The 16,106-nt window shown below is 41.5% G+C and overlaps 1 protein-coding gene across 1 annotated transcript in view; it reads left to right on the top strand.

Moving 5' to 3' along the window:
• THSD7B (thrombospondin type 1 domain containing 7B) overlaps window positions 1-16,106 on the top strand; it is a 273,031-nt gene that overhangs the window by 162,162 nt on the left and 94,763 nt on the right. The window contains exons 12-13 of the mRNA XM_075710897.1: window positions 5,163-5,357; window positions 9,619-9,882. Coding sequence (XP_075567012.1) covers window positions 5,163-5,357; window positions 9,619-9,882 — 459 coding nt within the window. The remainder of the gene's footprint in view (window positions 1-5,162; window positions 5,358-9,618; window positions 9,883-16,106) is intronic.

Below are 16,106 nucleotides of genomic sequence, written 5' to 3'. Positions count from 1 at the left end.
TGACGCGCTGCTTTGGCGGTGGTGTAACATCATCTAAGGATGCATTCAGCGCCTCTGCAATTTGACAGCATACAAACATTTGATTTCACCATGTAAAAGTTTATAGAAGTGTCTGCTATTTTAATTTAAGATAAATGCAGTTAAAGAATGTAGCTTCCATATGCTTCTGCATGCCATATGCTGAGATGATGGCACACAAACATACTCTTGTGGGTGTAAATATAAAACAAGAAGACAGAGACTGTCATACTGAATATCCCATTAGCAGTCCTTGTTCAGTATGCAAACAGGACCCCGTACCAGCAGAAAAGGAAATTTCCTCCCCAGACCATACATTTAACACTTATGCCTTGAAGCAAAACGGTTCCATCTGCAGCTATTTTCATTGCCCATATTAATCGCTAACTTTTGCTGACACCTTAATGGGTGTATCCACACTGTCTCTTGAACAGCTTCAGCCCTGCCCTGAAAAAAGATATTTTCTCTTAGCATTTTAAACCTGGTTACCTTTCAGTTTAATTCATGATCTTGTTTTTATCATTATGAGAGGTGTACTTTTTTTTGGTTTGTTTTATATCAATAGAACTACATTAAATTGTCATCCCAGAGCTTGGCCCCAAGTGTTTAATTCCACTTTGGTAGCGTTGACTGGTGGTAATGAGAAAGAATAGTGGGAGTTCAAAAGGAAATCCTGCATTTCCCCTCTTCGTGGGAATCAATATTATAATTTGAAGCCCTTTATCTGGCAGTCTCCTGTTATTAGCTATTTCTATTCATATGTTTGTGTCCATTTTAAATGCTGCGGAGATGGTAGAAATCATACATTATGTCTAGGAGGGATTTATCATTACTATGTGTTTTGTTTTTTTTTTTTCTCAATGGATAGGGCTGCAAATGGACTGCATTTGCCCTCCGGTGGTATCCCACTTGGAAAAAAAAAAAAAAGAGATGTTGACATAGCAGAAATGGCTTTGCAGTATGAGTTTATTTAAAACCATTGTGACAGAACTGAGGATTATGGGGAAATATTTTTTTTATGCAACATAAACCACACATGAGCCAAACCAATCAGTAGTTTGAAACCACCGAGGATAAATAATTTTACTAACTTTCCGGAAGGTCCACTGAAAACAAATTTGTCTCATTCTGTTTCCAGCAGTGCCTGTATTTGAAAATATTTTTCTCTTAAAAGTTAAAGCTAACTTGACTGGGAAATAAGTTTGCAGCAGGCAGAAATGAGGTGATTAGTTCCTGTGCGAAACACTGGAGTGGATCCGTCAGCTCTGCTGCTTCCTGCCCTTCTTAATCCATTAAAATGCCCTAATGGGCTTTTGTTTTATTATTTAATTTATTTTAGCAGTTCATGATGCTCACCTCAAGCGTAGTTGTAAGCATGTAGCAGAAATCCTGCCATTTCTTATGACTGACATGCAGTAAAGATCAGGCCCATTAAGCTCAGGCTTTTGAAGATCATTCAGTTCAAACTGCAGATGTCACGCATTGGCATCATCTTTGACGATGTTTGCAGACTCGAGTGGAAATGAATTGCCTCCTAATATGACTGAAATGCACTGTACTGCTTAGGCCAATCCAAGGAGGTGTGGGTTTTTGGTGTGTAAGGGTACCAGATGTTCATGGCTGGCATTTTATTTTGTGCATGTAAAACAAGAAGTGCCTGCTCTCCCGGCAAAGGGACGCAGCTGCCAGTTGGGTCACCAAAGAGGTGCTCGTCTGGGCCCAGCAGCATGGTAATAACACCGTTGGCATTGATAAGTGCAAAAGTCCAGGAGAGTGGGAAGCAAGCAGACTGTTCACTCTTTAGGTAGTATTTTAGGCATCAAATAAAGCTTTCTGGATTCCTTGCTCTTTGGCCGCTGCCTTCTCTCCTTGCTGTCACTGAGGCTTTGTTGCTTGGTCAGGAATGACCGGATTGAGTTACCAGGATCTGCACTTATAAAAATTCCTAAAATAAAGAAGAGAAGCAATTCTGTGTTTTCAACCACCTGCCTGTCCCTAATCACCTCACAGGAGATCCTCCTCCTCTCTTCCTTTAGGTCTTATGTCTCTTACTAGACTACCCGTTATACTTTCTTCTTTTCAACTCCTCCTTGTCTCCAGCTTATGCATGTATAATCCACTATATTGTTCGTTGTTTTAATTTAACTATCCTCTACCCATGTTTACTATTACCACTAATTTCTTTAAGCTCCATGATCTCTGTCAAATATTTGCCCTGATCTCATATGTCCTTGTATATCCGTCACTTTTAGCATCTAAATAGGCTCAGCGAACCCAGTAAATTATTTGTATGCTTAAAATTAAGGACATTGGTGCAGAAGATCAGGCCATTAGATAATAACTCATTGCAGCATGGAGCGTCTGGTTTAACATCGATATTTAGAAGTTCCATCACTTGTGTTGCCATTAATAAATGTCAGGAATGAATTGTGGTCTTCTGTCAGATAGTAGTAAACATTGCAACATGATGGTTTATTATGCAATTGCAAATATTGCTTCACGGGGCTGGCAGCGTAGGATATTGCTCACTTCCCTGCAGACGCTAGCGGTTGTAGCGATGCTGAGAAGGTGGTTTGCATACGCTTGGCCATACTTCAACGGGGACACGTTTGTGTTGCCAAATCTTTGGTGTCCTTGCTGAAGGTAATGAGGCTACACGGACCTTGGGCATTGGAGTCTATTACTTGTTTAACCTTCCTGAAGAGGGCAATTACCCCGCTTTCCCATACAGAGTGGTGACCTCTGTCCTCGCGCTCTCGTAATTGAGAAGGGGAATGTCTCTGAGTTTCTGACTGCCGGAGTTGAGAGATAGGAAGGGTCACAAGGATTGAAAGTGAAAGGCAAGGATCAGCAATTTAGAGGTAGTTATTAATATGCTGATTTACTGTCACTTGAGTCTAAAGAGACTTTTAACAATTGCTTGCCTTTTGCACGCTCTTCAAAATGCTGATTTTTTCCTTAGAAATCTAATTACATTTTAATCAGATATTTTTTTATTTCCAGGTGGTTGCCAACCCATCCCTTGCTCCTGTACAGTACTGTAGTTAAAACCCAAAAATCGTGTGTATTCATTGCAAAGTTACACCCCAGTAAATCCTTTAACTGTAAGAAAACAGAGAGTTATTTTTCCCTTTTCTTCATGCACTCCTAGTTACATTAAGTGCTGGCAACAAGGAAAAATATATGCATCCTCAAAACTCTGAATTATTTAGGAATCTCCATAAAATAATATCACAGGTTGTTAAAGTTAAATAATAAAATCTGGATTAAATCGTTTCATCTTCTATAGCTTTATGACACAATGTGTGGACTTGCCTGAAATCAGAGAGCCTGGCATGACTAAACTCTTGGGGCCAAATTCAATTCCTAATTCTGTCCCTGACTTTATTACTTTAATCAAGTCACGACCTATCTTTGCTTTGGTTAACCTACCATGTAGGATATAAATAGCCTATAATCTTGGAGATTTTGTGAGAATTAATTATTATTAATGAAATGAAAGACTCCATGATGTGCAGGCTATTTTATTTATTATAATTACTTATTATTAATTCACTGAAACTTTGGCAAGTTTCATTATAGGCTTCCTGTGACTCAGATTTGTACATTAATACTTTTGTCTTCCATCATGGCTATACAGTGCCATTATCCACCCTGAAAAATTAATCATTAAGAGTCCAAAAGAGGACAGGGGTGTTGAAGGAAAAGGGTATTGACCTAAAATAAAACTAGGGGGAGATCAGTGCATCTAAGTCCTGGGCTGTGCTCTTGCCAACCCCGTTTGACTCTTGCCAGGCCCCAAAGGCATCTACATCCAAACTCAGCGACCTCAGCCCCAGCCCAGTCCTGTGCCTGTTGTTTTAGAATCATAGAATCGTTTAGGTTGGAAAAGACCTTTAAGATCATCCAGTCCAACCATCAACCTACACTACCAAGTCCACACTAAACCAATCAAGGGTAGACTAGACTAAACCATGTCCCCAAGTGCCACATCTACCCGTTTTTTGAACACCTCCAGGGATGGGGACTCCACCACCTCTCTGGGCAGCCTGTTCCAATGCTTGAATGCTTTCCTATTGCCATGGCCCAAGCTTAGAGACCAGGTAAAGCTTTGGGCAGGGGACCAGAGAAATGCGTCGCATTTGAATGTGGGCTGCAGCCTCGAGAGTGCTGTGTGTGAAGGTGCAGCTCAGTACGTGCGCAGGGGCTCTGCCTCTGCCCGTGTGCGAAGGCACTTCAGGTCGGATGGAGCTCGGCAGAGTGACACTGTCCTCAGCCGAGACCTGCAGAGCAGCTGGGTTTTTGTGTTTTTTCTGTTAATGGATCCATTCAGTAGTGCTCTTAGAGCAAGCTATCGTGCACCGTAAAAGCAGGCTTCTAGTAAAGTGCAGGAGCTGCAGCCCCTCTCTAGCATGGTCACAGGCTGAACACTCGTGCCCTTCCTCCTAAACATCTCCAATTATGCAAGAGATTCAAGGGCTCAGACGGCCAGAGAGCTGGGTAGCACGGTGATTAGGGAACTCTTGTTTGGAGGGGGCAGACCTGGTGTTTACACCGTGCTGCAAGAAGCATTTAGCTGTAGCATCTGCTGCTCAGACAGAGCAGAGGTCACCACTCTGTATGGGAAAGCTGCTCAGACAGTTGTTCCCTTCATCAGAAATATGGAAAAGATGGCAGTTTTGGAGAAGGAAGCTTTCATTTCTGTTTTTTAATTTTTTTTTTTTTCCCCACTTTGAAGTAGTTTCAGTTCCGTGGGTAGTATGTGCATCACAGCTTGGGAATCCTGGCCTCGACCAAATGTGCTTTATGACACATGGCCACGGTATTACATCTTCTCTTGTTTGGTCGTACAATGTATCATTGGTTAAACTGTTGCCCCAACCCTTAGAATGACTGCCTCCTTGAGAATGTTGAATTTATATCATCATTTAGATAACACACTGCTCAAATAAGAATGTGTCTTTACGGTTTTGTGAAGCTTCTAGCACATCTTTGAGTGACGCATGAATAACGACCTAAAAATAAATCAGCTTTATCCTATTAACCCAGGAGAGTGAATCTCGCATAGAACACAAGTACTGACTGCATAGAGTATAATGCAGTATATATAAGAATATAGAGATTTCTGTACCTTTACTTTTCAGCTGTTACGTGCCTGTCGGAGCACAACGACTCTGCCGATGTTGGTGACTGCGTGCGGTGGGCAGGAGCTATGCCGTCTCTTGTACAGGAGTGTCTCGTTCCCTGCAAAGATGACTGCACATTTACCCCCTGGTCTAAATTTACAGCATGCTCGTTTGACTGTGAATCAACTAGAAGTAGGAGGCGGTCACTCACAGGTATAATCTTTTATAATATTTATCTGATGGTGATACTTGCCAGTAACGCTTCTCAGATGTTGGTGGACTGATGTTGGGGTTTGGGGAAAATCCAGACAGAAGAGTGATCGTCCTTAATTGATTTGTGATCGGATACTGATCATTGCCTGCTTTATGCGCATGCATTTCAGTATGAGAATAGCACAGAAAAACTCAGCGGTGGAAAGCCATATTTAGACATAAACCAAATAAAACAGTGACTATGCATTGTGCAAGTTTATCTGACCTATTATTCTGGGAAGCATGCAGCAAATATGTATACAAGAATAAAAATCAGTGTGATTTTCTGTTTAAGACTGTTGAAATCTGCATGAAGTTTAAAGCTGGGACTTTAGTGCTCAGCAGAATCCAGCAGTTCAACAGGGCAAATTAATGCCATGAATAAAGAAAAAACAGTATCGTTAAACCAGTTTTGTTTAATCTTTTGTATATATTCATTAAACACTCTAGTTCAAACTGTTTCATGGAACAGTCTCCTATACTTGCTGTTGTGGTTTGTTATTATGTTATCTGAATGCTGACCAAACTGAAAAGCTTTAAATCCCTATAACGTTGAGTTTGGAGCTGCTTGTTTGTTAGGACTTGTCTTTCTCCGCCCACACACATAGCTAAATCAAATCAAAATGAATAATACTGTTTTCAGAAGGTTTACAAAAAAATTACTGTTACTGTTATCCCAAGTGCTCACATCTTTTCATATTTCTGTGTTGTGTTTGAGAGCTATGGTGTACCTGGCTTGAGTTTGCTCTGTTAATAGAGGTAAAACTTCAAAGACTTTGACCATGGAGTGAGATACTAATGTTGCTGTAAAAATATCTACTGTGATAATGCCTGGGAGCTGAATGGCAGCAAAGTATGGTGGCTACCACTGCTCCTTTCTTCTAAACTCACTTGTACCTGGCTGCATGACTATCTTGTTATTCAGTTCGTTACTGTTGGAATGATCCAAGTTTTTAGTAACTAGCAATTACGGTATACAGACATAATGGCTTCAAGCTGCCATTCGTCAGTATGGCTCATTAAAGGATAAAGGTTTCTCTTTTACATAAAAATAATTCTTACACAATGCTCTGTTGTTTCTGCCAAAGAGCATATTCTAAAATGTTCTCTATATCAATGCCTGTATGTTTATAGTAGTAGAAATCCTCTGTCCCTGTCAGAATAATAGGTGCCTGATCTTACAGAAAATATGTAAGAATTAAGTGAATACTGACTTCCAGCTAGTTTTAAATCTGAATTTTCTTTATGAACATCTGTGACAGTTACAAAACAGTATGGTCCTACCCATCCCCTTTCTTACTCCGTTCTACATCAGATGTAGATCCATTCAAGTAAATGGACCAAAAATGGTTTCTGATATTCAGTTTTTGACGGCTTGTCTCCTCACCCGCACTGCGTTTGTGACCAAACACCACCTGGCTCTCCCATGAGACCTTGCTGGGTTCCCTTCCTCCTGCTGGGAAGGAGCTCCTGGTCTCAGCCTGCTCCCAGCAAAGGCGTCCCGAGAAGCAAGCGGTGACCGTGCAGCGGGTGTCCCAGGTGGTGCTGGGCTGGGCACAGCACTACAGAGAGCGGCGAGGGAGGACCAAATGAGGCACCAGTTCTGGTTTTACCACAGTTCAAAAGGAGAAGTCGATGGGATTAATGCTGACCTGTCTTTGCATAAAACTTCATGAAAATTGGAGTTGGCCGAAAGTCCTGAAGAAATCTCATCCATGTGAACTTGGCCCAAAGATTTAAAGAAAGTGCTGTTTGGGAAGTACTTCCTGCTGTTAAGACTCCTTTATCCATTTTTATTTCACCTTTCTTCAGCGTGCATGAATCGTACCTCCTTGTTCAACACAGTGTATGTCTATGCTCAAGTGAATGCTTCGGCTTCATTATAAGAGTTCATTAACAATGTCAGTTAGTGGGAATCTGCTAATTGTTTGCTAAGTATTTGCTTGCCTCCCACTCAGTTTTTAATAGTATTATTAATTTTACTTTGTAAGTAATCATAGACTCTACATATAAAATTAGTCATTACTTAAGGAGTGAAAGACTTATTACAGAACATATCAAAATTCAAAGTCATTATAATCAAAACACAGTTTTTAGGTAAGTCTTCAGTTAGTTAATACAGCCAGTTACTTCACTGTACTATGGATACAATGCATTTTCTGTAGAAAGGTATATTTTCAATGTCTCATATGATTTTTATGTACAGCATATACTACCTGATAATAATGTAGATAATATTTGTCAGTGTTCAGAAATTTAATTTTAAAAAGAAAATACTATTTAATTGAAGGATTTGTGTCTTTGAAAATTTTTGCAGTGGTATTTCTAATAGTATTTTCTAAAGCAGTCTGTGAAGATGATAAAAATACCACCATCACTAATTCTGAAACTACTTCTTTGTGAAGAGTATGGGATGAATGTCACTTTTGCCCTCAAAATAGGGCTCTCATAGCCACTTCATTAGCGGGAAGATTCCTACAAAACAGATGGCAGGGCAAGTTGGAAAAAAAGTGTTGTTAGGTGTGAGATTATTAGCGTTCTTACCTGTGTCTGATGTGCTTCATGTAATAATGGCAAAACATGGGCAAGTCCCAAATTCCCATGTTTACTAATGCAGCGCAGAACATACAGCTGTATGGATATACTGAGCTTGTGGCTTCTGTCAGCTTGTCAAACATAAAACGCAGGAAATGCCACTAGAGAGCTCCCGAACTACTTAAAGCCTTTTAAAAGACTTTCCTTGAAGTATGTGAAGTTGTACCTTTTATACCTTACCTGAATTTGGTCATAAATATATATATATAACACTCTCTCTATATATATAAAAATGTGTATATACACAAAAATATAAAGATGCTGGCACTATTTGATTTCTTTGTGTTTATTATCCCTTTGTGCTGGCAAATTTTACATTCCCCAGAACTCTGGAAATACAGTTTGGAAGGAGCTGGGGCTTGAAGGACAGTGATATTAAGGGTGTGGAGTCGGTGCCCTTCTCTTTGGAGGTACGTGTTTGTATGCAAACAGGTACCGATGACGGCCAGCTTGTGCTCCTACTGGCGTGTGGTGAAATGACTCTTGGTTCCGGACTAGAAAGAGGGTTGTTGGGTTATATAACTTTTTGGGTTTTTTTGGTTTTAGTATCTTCTTTGTGTGCAATACCAAAGAGAAAACATTTCTTTTGGGATCAAAGCTTTAAAAACTTCTTGCAGAAGTGTTTTTAGCATGTCCAAGATCCCCAAGGAACATTTTGAGGATGGGATACAGATGCGGTTTGTTAGTGAAGATGAATTCTCCCCTTCTGTGCAGATGCCAAGTGCAAAGACGTTCCTGAGCTCAGCCAGCATGAAGATTGCTCCACGTCACGTTGGCTAACCCATGCCAAGAAAAGCATTGATTTTATCTTTAGAGGCTGGATACAGACCTCCGTTCCCTTGAGCAGTTGTAGGGATGCAGGGAGCATGAATTTGCTATTTTACATTATTTCTTCTTGTGCCATGGACCTCTTCTCGTGCCCTCATGCCTAGAAGTCCTCCAGGAACAGGGCGTGGAGAGTGCAGTTGCACAGAGCTGTACCGCAGGTTTATGTGGATGCTGCTGCTTCCTGGCACTACTGAAAGAGCCTTCTTTGAAATCCTGTTGAAGGAACAGAGCAAGAGAAAACACTAAACCAAATGTAACAACTGCAATGTTTTCCAGCCCTAATAATTTACTGAGGATTATCTTTTCTGTTTTCTTCAAAGCATGGTTTGTGTGCAGAGTGCATCTTTAACTAATTTGTAAAGTAGCCTCAAGGAAGAAGTTGTGGCTAATGTAGAGTCCTCTGGAAGTTGTCCTGGCAACCATTGATTGCGAGCAAATAGAGACAAAACAATCAATTTATTTTCATCAGATAATTAAAGCAAAATGATATTATATAAAATCTCAAAGCGTTTTCTGGGCAGACCGTTCCTAAGAGTAACACTTTGTATTTTGCTTCTTGCCCTACCCATCAAAACAGTATTTTCAAGTTCTCCGGTTGCCCCTGGAGATAAATACGTTGTCCTTGCACTCCAGAGCACTGGCATCAGCTAATAGATGCATCAGAAACGTTCCTGGATATTAACATTCAGATTGTCTTGGTTCTAATGTGTTGAATTCATGCAAGTATAAATAATATGACGTGTTGTTATCAAAAGTAGCAGATGTTAAGCTAACGAACAGATTTCTGTGGTTGGAACAGGGCGAAGCAGAAAGCGAGACAAATGCCAGAATACAGAAGTTTATCCTCAAGTTGAAACAGAGCTGTGCCCCTGCGAGGTGTTTACCTCCCAGCCCCACGGAAATTGGTCCGACTGCATTATCGGAGGAGGAACATCTGAGCCGCAGCTGGGAACGCGATCCCACGGAGACGCCAAAGAGTGTGGCGAGGGTGTACGCCTGCGAGCTATTGCCTGCTACGATAAGACCGGCAGACTCGTGGAACCATCTCGCTGTAGCAGTTCGGGTAAGGAGATTTTAAAAAGCGCACAACACGTGTAAATTCCCCTGACGCTGAGCACAGTTATCCGCTCAACGGTTCATTCTGGAGCCTGTCATAGGTGTGTACCTGTTTACTTGCTGGCTTGAACAGCTTTCACAAGGTTGCCATGAGTGTTGAACACCGTTCTTCTAATACCTTCTTATTTCTCTTAATGCTGAGGTTTTCCTCAGTGTAAGGGTCTGCTGGCATTTCTACGATGGAAGTGAAGTAGAACAGGGCTAATGTTGGCTACGTTGTCAGAATACCAGGTGGATTTCTTTTATTTGTATTAAAATCCCATAAAAGTATAAGCTTAGGAGAAGCAGCAGCTATATTTCTATCAGCATTTTGTTTGGAGATATTTCCTACTTCAGCTTTTACTTGTTTATAAATTTTTATTCCTTTCCACTAAATATGGAGGTTCATATGGTTGTTTTCAATGAAGGAATTGGGAATTTTCTCAAGACAATCATATTTAATTACAAAAACCCTGTGACATCACCTGCTGTTGCTCATGCCAAGTACGGATGACTTCAGCACCCAGTGGTCTCATCCCTGCAATTTTTTGCCAGTCTCAAGCTCAAATTGATATACGTATATTCCAGCTTGCTGGGGCTCTGGGCTGTGGTTCTGTCCACTTATTTCACATGCAATCAAGTAGCCTGTATCAAACAGAAACAGGGCGGAACTGGAAGTAGAGCAAGCAGGAAATGTCATTCCATCTGGATATTTTCTTCCAGTTTCCATGATTTGCAGTTCATCGCAATCATTATGCTAAATCAATTTACAGACAAAAGCCCTTATCTTAAGGGAAAATTCTGTACCCATGCTGCCCCCAAACCACTAATGCTCTCTGACTTACAGTCAAAAAGCTTAGGACACCACACAATGTGATGTAGTAGGTTGGAAGACTGATGGTGAGCTCTATGGCGGGAGAGGGAGAAATGATGTCTCGGGAGGAGATTAAGTAATACAATGGGAACCATGAATGTTCCTGAGTATATAAGGGAGCAGAGAAAGAAGTGGGGCTGCTCTGTGGAGGCTCTTCAGGATGAGGATCAGCAGCCTGAGCCACGTGTAATAAAAGGAAAAAAACCCTACCCTAATGAAGTGATTCAGTCCTGGAGTGAATTCCTCTCACAGCTGTTGATGGCTGTTCCAGCTGGCTGCACGGATTCATAAAGCAGCTTTCCGTGGTTTGTGTTTCAACAATGTGCTGTTGTACGAATTGATTATGCCTCTGTGGCCCATGAAGGAGGAATGCTATACCTTTCCCCCACAACATTACCTTTTCTTCTGCAAAAAGGGAGCTGTTGGGTTTTGAAAGGTGGGTTTGCCTGTGCCATGACTTGCTCTTTTGAAAAACTCAGGGTTTTTATCACTATTAAAAAGAGGAGGTTGTCTATGCGTGGGGCTTTTCTGAATAACCTTGAAGCCTGTTTTCTGTCAGTGATATTTATGTGGCATTTTTAATGGCCTGGCTTCTCTTAGGGAGGTAGTAGGGAGTGGTAGCTCAGGGGGATTATTGCTGGCTTTCTTGTCTTCAGCTTTTTATCTGAGCAGAAATGATTGCAACACAACCCTGGCACAGGATCCATGTCAGAGGCTGCAGGGGTGGTCAGCGCTGTACCGCAGCACCCTGTCGCATGTCCTTCCTCCTACAGTCTATTTACAGAGTGCTCTGAAGACTCTTAGAGTCTTCTCTAAAGAAGTGGGAGGTATAGGAGGGGTGAGATGTTTCCACCTTCTGGATACCCCTGAGAGTTCCCCTAAGGGCGAACTATTCATCTCCAGCCTGAGCCCTGTTTAATATCCAGGATGTATAAGCTCCTAATCGCTACCCAGTGTTGGACACCTTCTGTTCCCTCCAAGGTGAGTGGGGAAGCAGTTTTGCCTCGGTCTCCAGAGGACATGGATATTTTGGTGACTTTGGGTGTAGAGTGCCCAAAAGTGGGCAGAAAGCTCCATAGGCTCTACCTCCATCACTTGGGACCTGCCTTTGAACCAGAGCAGTTAAGTGAAGATAAGCCCGATATTTATGGTCTCTAGAGCTGGGAGCTTTCAAAATGCACTTCTGAACACATTATTGAATTAGTGATAGAAACAAATCATTATCCAATTAATAATTAGCAGAACGTTATTCACCCATAATAGAGAAGAGCAAATTACAGAAGTGTGCAGAATTGCTAAGCCCTGAGAAATTATTCATGACAGGTTTTTTTTTAAGCAGCTCAGTTTGTCTTGTTCACAATTAGTATCAAGTGACCTTTTAACATTCGCTAGCTGACCATATTTATGGCTAATTAAGCCATTGACTTATACATTGAATGCCAATCACTGTGATATCTCGGCGTTGTGCTTGTCTTATGAGCTGTGGGATACGTGGGTTCCTCTTGTCTTTCTTTCAGGTCTTCTGACTTCTCTTCGTTTCCTGCTCTTTTCCTTTTGCAGGACAGTGCTCTTCCTTTCCCTTAAACCAGGACAAAAGTGAGAAGTTGTTAAGACTTAGACCTCAGTTCTTTGCTGGGTCCTTTTGAAGAACTTTTACAAAGTGTAGAAAGACAGATGTAAGGATACCAGCTTCGCCTTAGAAGTAGATTTAAGTTTGTCCCAGACTTGATAATGCCATGAGTACAAGGTATATAAAAATGGTATAGAGTAGAATAGGCTGGTGTGTAGCTTTTCTAGAGAGCAAACTTTGGGCTCTTGCCTTCTCGCAGCAATGATTTTCACTTTCCCTGACTGAAACCTGGCTGTTGAACTCACCACTTCAGTAGGATTTAGTTCACCTGTGTCAATGTGACTTATTATGTGAATGTTTCATAGTTATCGAGTGAATGTACTATGAGTTTGAGTCTAATGTAGAAATTAATCACTGCTCAGAGGGGTTCAGGATCTGAGGCCCTGATCTTAACGCTGAGTTTTGTGAGAAATCGTGCATTTGCAACATGGGGGGGGCCAAGACCAAACCAAAAAAGCATTAAAGTCTGTTCACCTGTATTTGTCAGCAGTCTAGACTCCAACTCTCCTAAGCCTATTATCTGCAGATATATTAACCCTTTAAGCACACCTTCTCAATAGGAAGTGGATTTTTTTTGCCAGTGATGTAGGTATCGCATACAGAGTATCCCAAGGTCCAAAACCAGTGAAGACAAAAGCATTCCAGCTTTGACTTAATGGAAATGCACTGTTAGCTTGCCTGGTCTTCTACAGTTTCTGCTGTGGGCCTCTGTCAGGATCTGAGTCCTGGGCTGGGGGGACCTCTGCTCTGACCCAGCACAGCAGACCACAGCTTGTGTGAACGCTTCAGGTCAACTGTAGTGGGTATGCAGATCACGCCTGGACTAATTTACCTATCCTCACTGCAATTTAATCTCGGGTTAGCTCATGATCATTAGATATGACAAGCTTAAAAATACAAATCCCAGACTTTTCTGAATTTTATTCCTTTCTACACCAAACCTTTTCTCTTATGTCCAGAAAAAACACACTGTAGATTGTTTTTTCCATGACTGGCTTTTGTGATTAATGTACTGCTTTGTTTTAGTTGGTGTCATCATTTTCCTTGATGGCCCATTCAATAAGCTCAAGAAATGAGTGACCTGCAGTTTCCAAATTGAGCTAATTCTTTTTTGCTGGATTTGGTTCACTCTTCTTTTCCTTCCTTTAATTTGGAAATGCACGTATGAAATTATGGATAGAGGTAACTATCTCTAACTACGTTACAAAAATGTAATTGATAATTTGCCTCAATTTGTCTTCCCATCAGACGACTGGATTATATTGCATTCAGCTCACCACTAGTCCAAAGGGACTCTGTTCTCTGGCTGGTGTTTGGATCATCCTCTCTGGACACGAAATTGTCCTCTTAATTGCAGTTCATTCGCTTCTCAATCTGTCATCTGAGTTCCTTGGACTATCTTTGAATTTCCACCTCCTTTGTTTTGAATTATTTCATGTAGTTCTTTTGCCTCTCTTTTTTGTGTGCTGTGCCAACAACGGTTTTTTTAATCTTAGAGGAACATGGGGTGCCTCATCTGTTCCAAATCAAAGACTGGAGATTTCTGTGCTCTTGCACAGAGGTTCTGCTTTTGATCCGACAGGCAATTTATGGAAAGCAGGAATTTATGAAGAGCGCTTATACTATTCAGATTCTGCTGTGCTCGCAACAACAGGGACGTGGAAGAAAGACACAACAGGCAAATAGATCCTGGCTTTAAATCACAGAGGGGTTAGCATCAACCTACAGTCACCTTAAAAAGCTTTAATTATCTCTAAATTTATGAAGGGCACAGCGGGGGTGCTCATATACCTCCTTATTCTCCACAGTGCCGTGTTTTGTTGTATGTGGTTTAGTTGCGGCTGGACAAATCAAAGAGGACTGGTGTTGCTCAGAGGGTTCCCAGGCGCCTGCTGATGCAGCGGTGTCGCTCGGTTCCTCCCAGTCAGGTCCACGTAACACTGCTACTGGGAACGCTACTGGCAAGGTCACTCCTTGAAAATGTCAGCTCTAATCCCAGACGGGTGGCATTAGTGAACAGATGCACCAGGAGGAGTTAAAAATTTTGGTGACGTGAAAACTCATAGTTTTTGTGGTTGCTGGATGGATGTTCCCTGCTCCGAGGCGCATCAGGGCAGCGTGTGCCAGCAGCGACAGTGCTGCTTCTGTCCTGATGAGCCGTGTCCCCAACGTTGGGAGATTGAGGACAGCATGCAAAGGTCATGGATCAGGAATTTCAACTCCGGCTGCTGAAAACCAAGTAGTACCAAGTCTCATGAAGTTTGATGTTTCTGAAAGGTCAGCCCAGAGTAGTGCTGTATTTCTACCTGGGGAATTCCTCTGGGGTTTATGCTCCCTTACGCGAAAATCCTGGCCACCAGCTTGATAGGCATTGCATGACCTACCTGTGAGTTAACGCAAGGACCTGCTCTGAAACCCTGCGGTGTGTGAATCACTGCACTGTCATTTTAGGAGAAAATGACCCAGTTTCAGGTAGCTTTTAATCACTAGATTTTAAAAATCTTTCTGCAAAATTATATTTATGTATGTCCAAAAACTATAAGCAGAGCTTAATAGGTTAAAGAAATGTGACCCAAGTTTATGGTGGACTGATAGCAAACCTTACCTTTTCTGTAAGGTAGCCGTTTTGGAAGAAAAGCTGTATTGAATACATGCCTGTCTATTTTTGAAAGTGTATGTATTCTGGCATTTACTGCAGTATACATTTTTCCATATCGGGTAACTTTTATTTTGAAGAATGAAATTGTTGCAGAAATCCCTGATTTTGTTTTGAAAAATCTTCAGAAATAGAAACTTTCACCTATGTTTTTGAAAATATTCTTAAGCTTTTAATGTCAGTTGAAATGAAATTGTATATTGAAATTTCATTTTTTAGCACAAACCATTAATTCCAGAATCCAACCAGTTTTAGTTTTAGGCCGTTTCTGTACTTTCATAAAGCAGCATCCCACAAACATTTTACAAATGAAGCCTCATTCTTGACAGCCTCATTTCTTTTGTAAGGAAAATGGGCAACCTTGCCTAGGCTGTCCTCTTCCAAGCTCCAGACCCCACACATGAGGGATGCCTCCTCCTCCCTAAACGTGTGGGAGTAGTAGGTGGTCTTGGCACCGTTGGTTAATGGTAACATGTAGACCCTGTGTTCAGACTATCCTACACTTTTTTGGCATTTGGGTTTAATTAAATGTTACAACACTCCTGTTTCTCTCTGTGGTTTCCCCTGTGTGTGTCTGTAGTATATCTCTCTGCAGCCTTTTTATTACAGAAAAATTACTGTATTACTTACCAGGACAAAGCTTGTCAAAGACTGCTTAAGGAAGAAGTTTCAGCTCAAAATTCACTTTACTTTCTGCCCATCCCATCCCCTGGCATGGGAATTAAGGCTGGGTTTGGATCACGGGTGGCCGAAAGGTGTTGCCAGCTGCAGACGGGGCTGTCCTACCCTCGTGTCCCCACTTCAGGACTCTTCAAAGCCACCGTCACCTTTGACTGGTTTTCTACTATCTCAAAGCTAAATAGCTTCTAAATTTAGCCCTGAAATCCCAGCTGGGTTCTCCTTTGGACCTCTCTCCAACATTTCTGCACACCTCCTTGGGAGTGCAGTGACACTTAATTACAGCTGTGGCTGCCAGGGGAGCTGTAAGCACAGAAGCAGAGCCCATAAAGGACCTGCCCTCCATTTCTTGTT

This window comes from Pelecanus crispus, chromosome 5, assembly GCF_030463565.1.
Source record: "Pelecanus crispus isolate bPelCri1 chromosome 5, bPelCri1.pri, whole genome shotgun sequence".
NCBI classification, from domain to species: Eukaryota; Metazoa; Chordata; class Aves; order Pelecaniformes; family Pelecanidae; genus Pelecanus; species Pelecanus crispus.
This window is presented reverse-complemented; position numbering and strand designations above follow the sequence as displayed.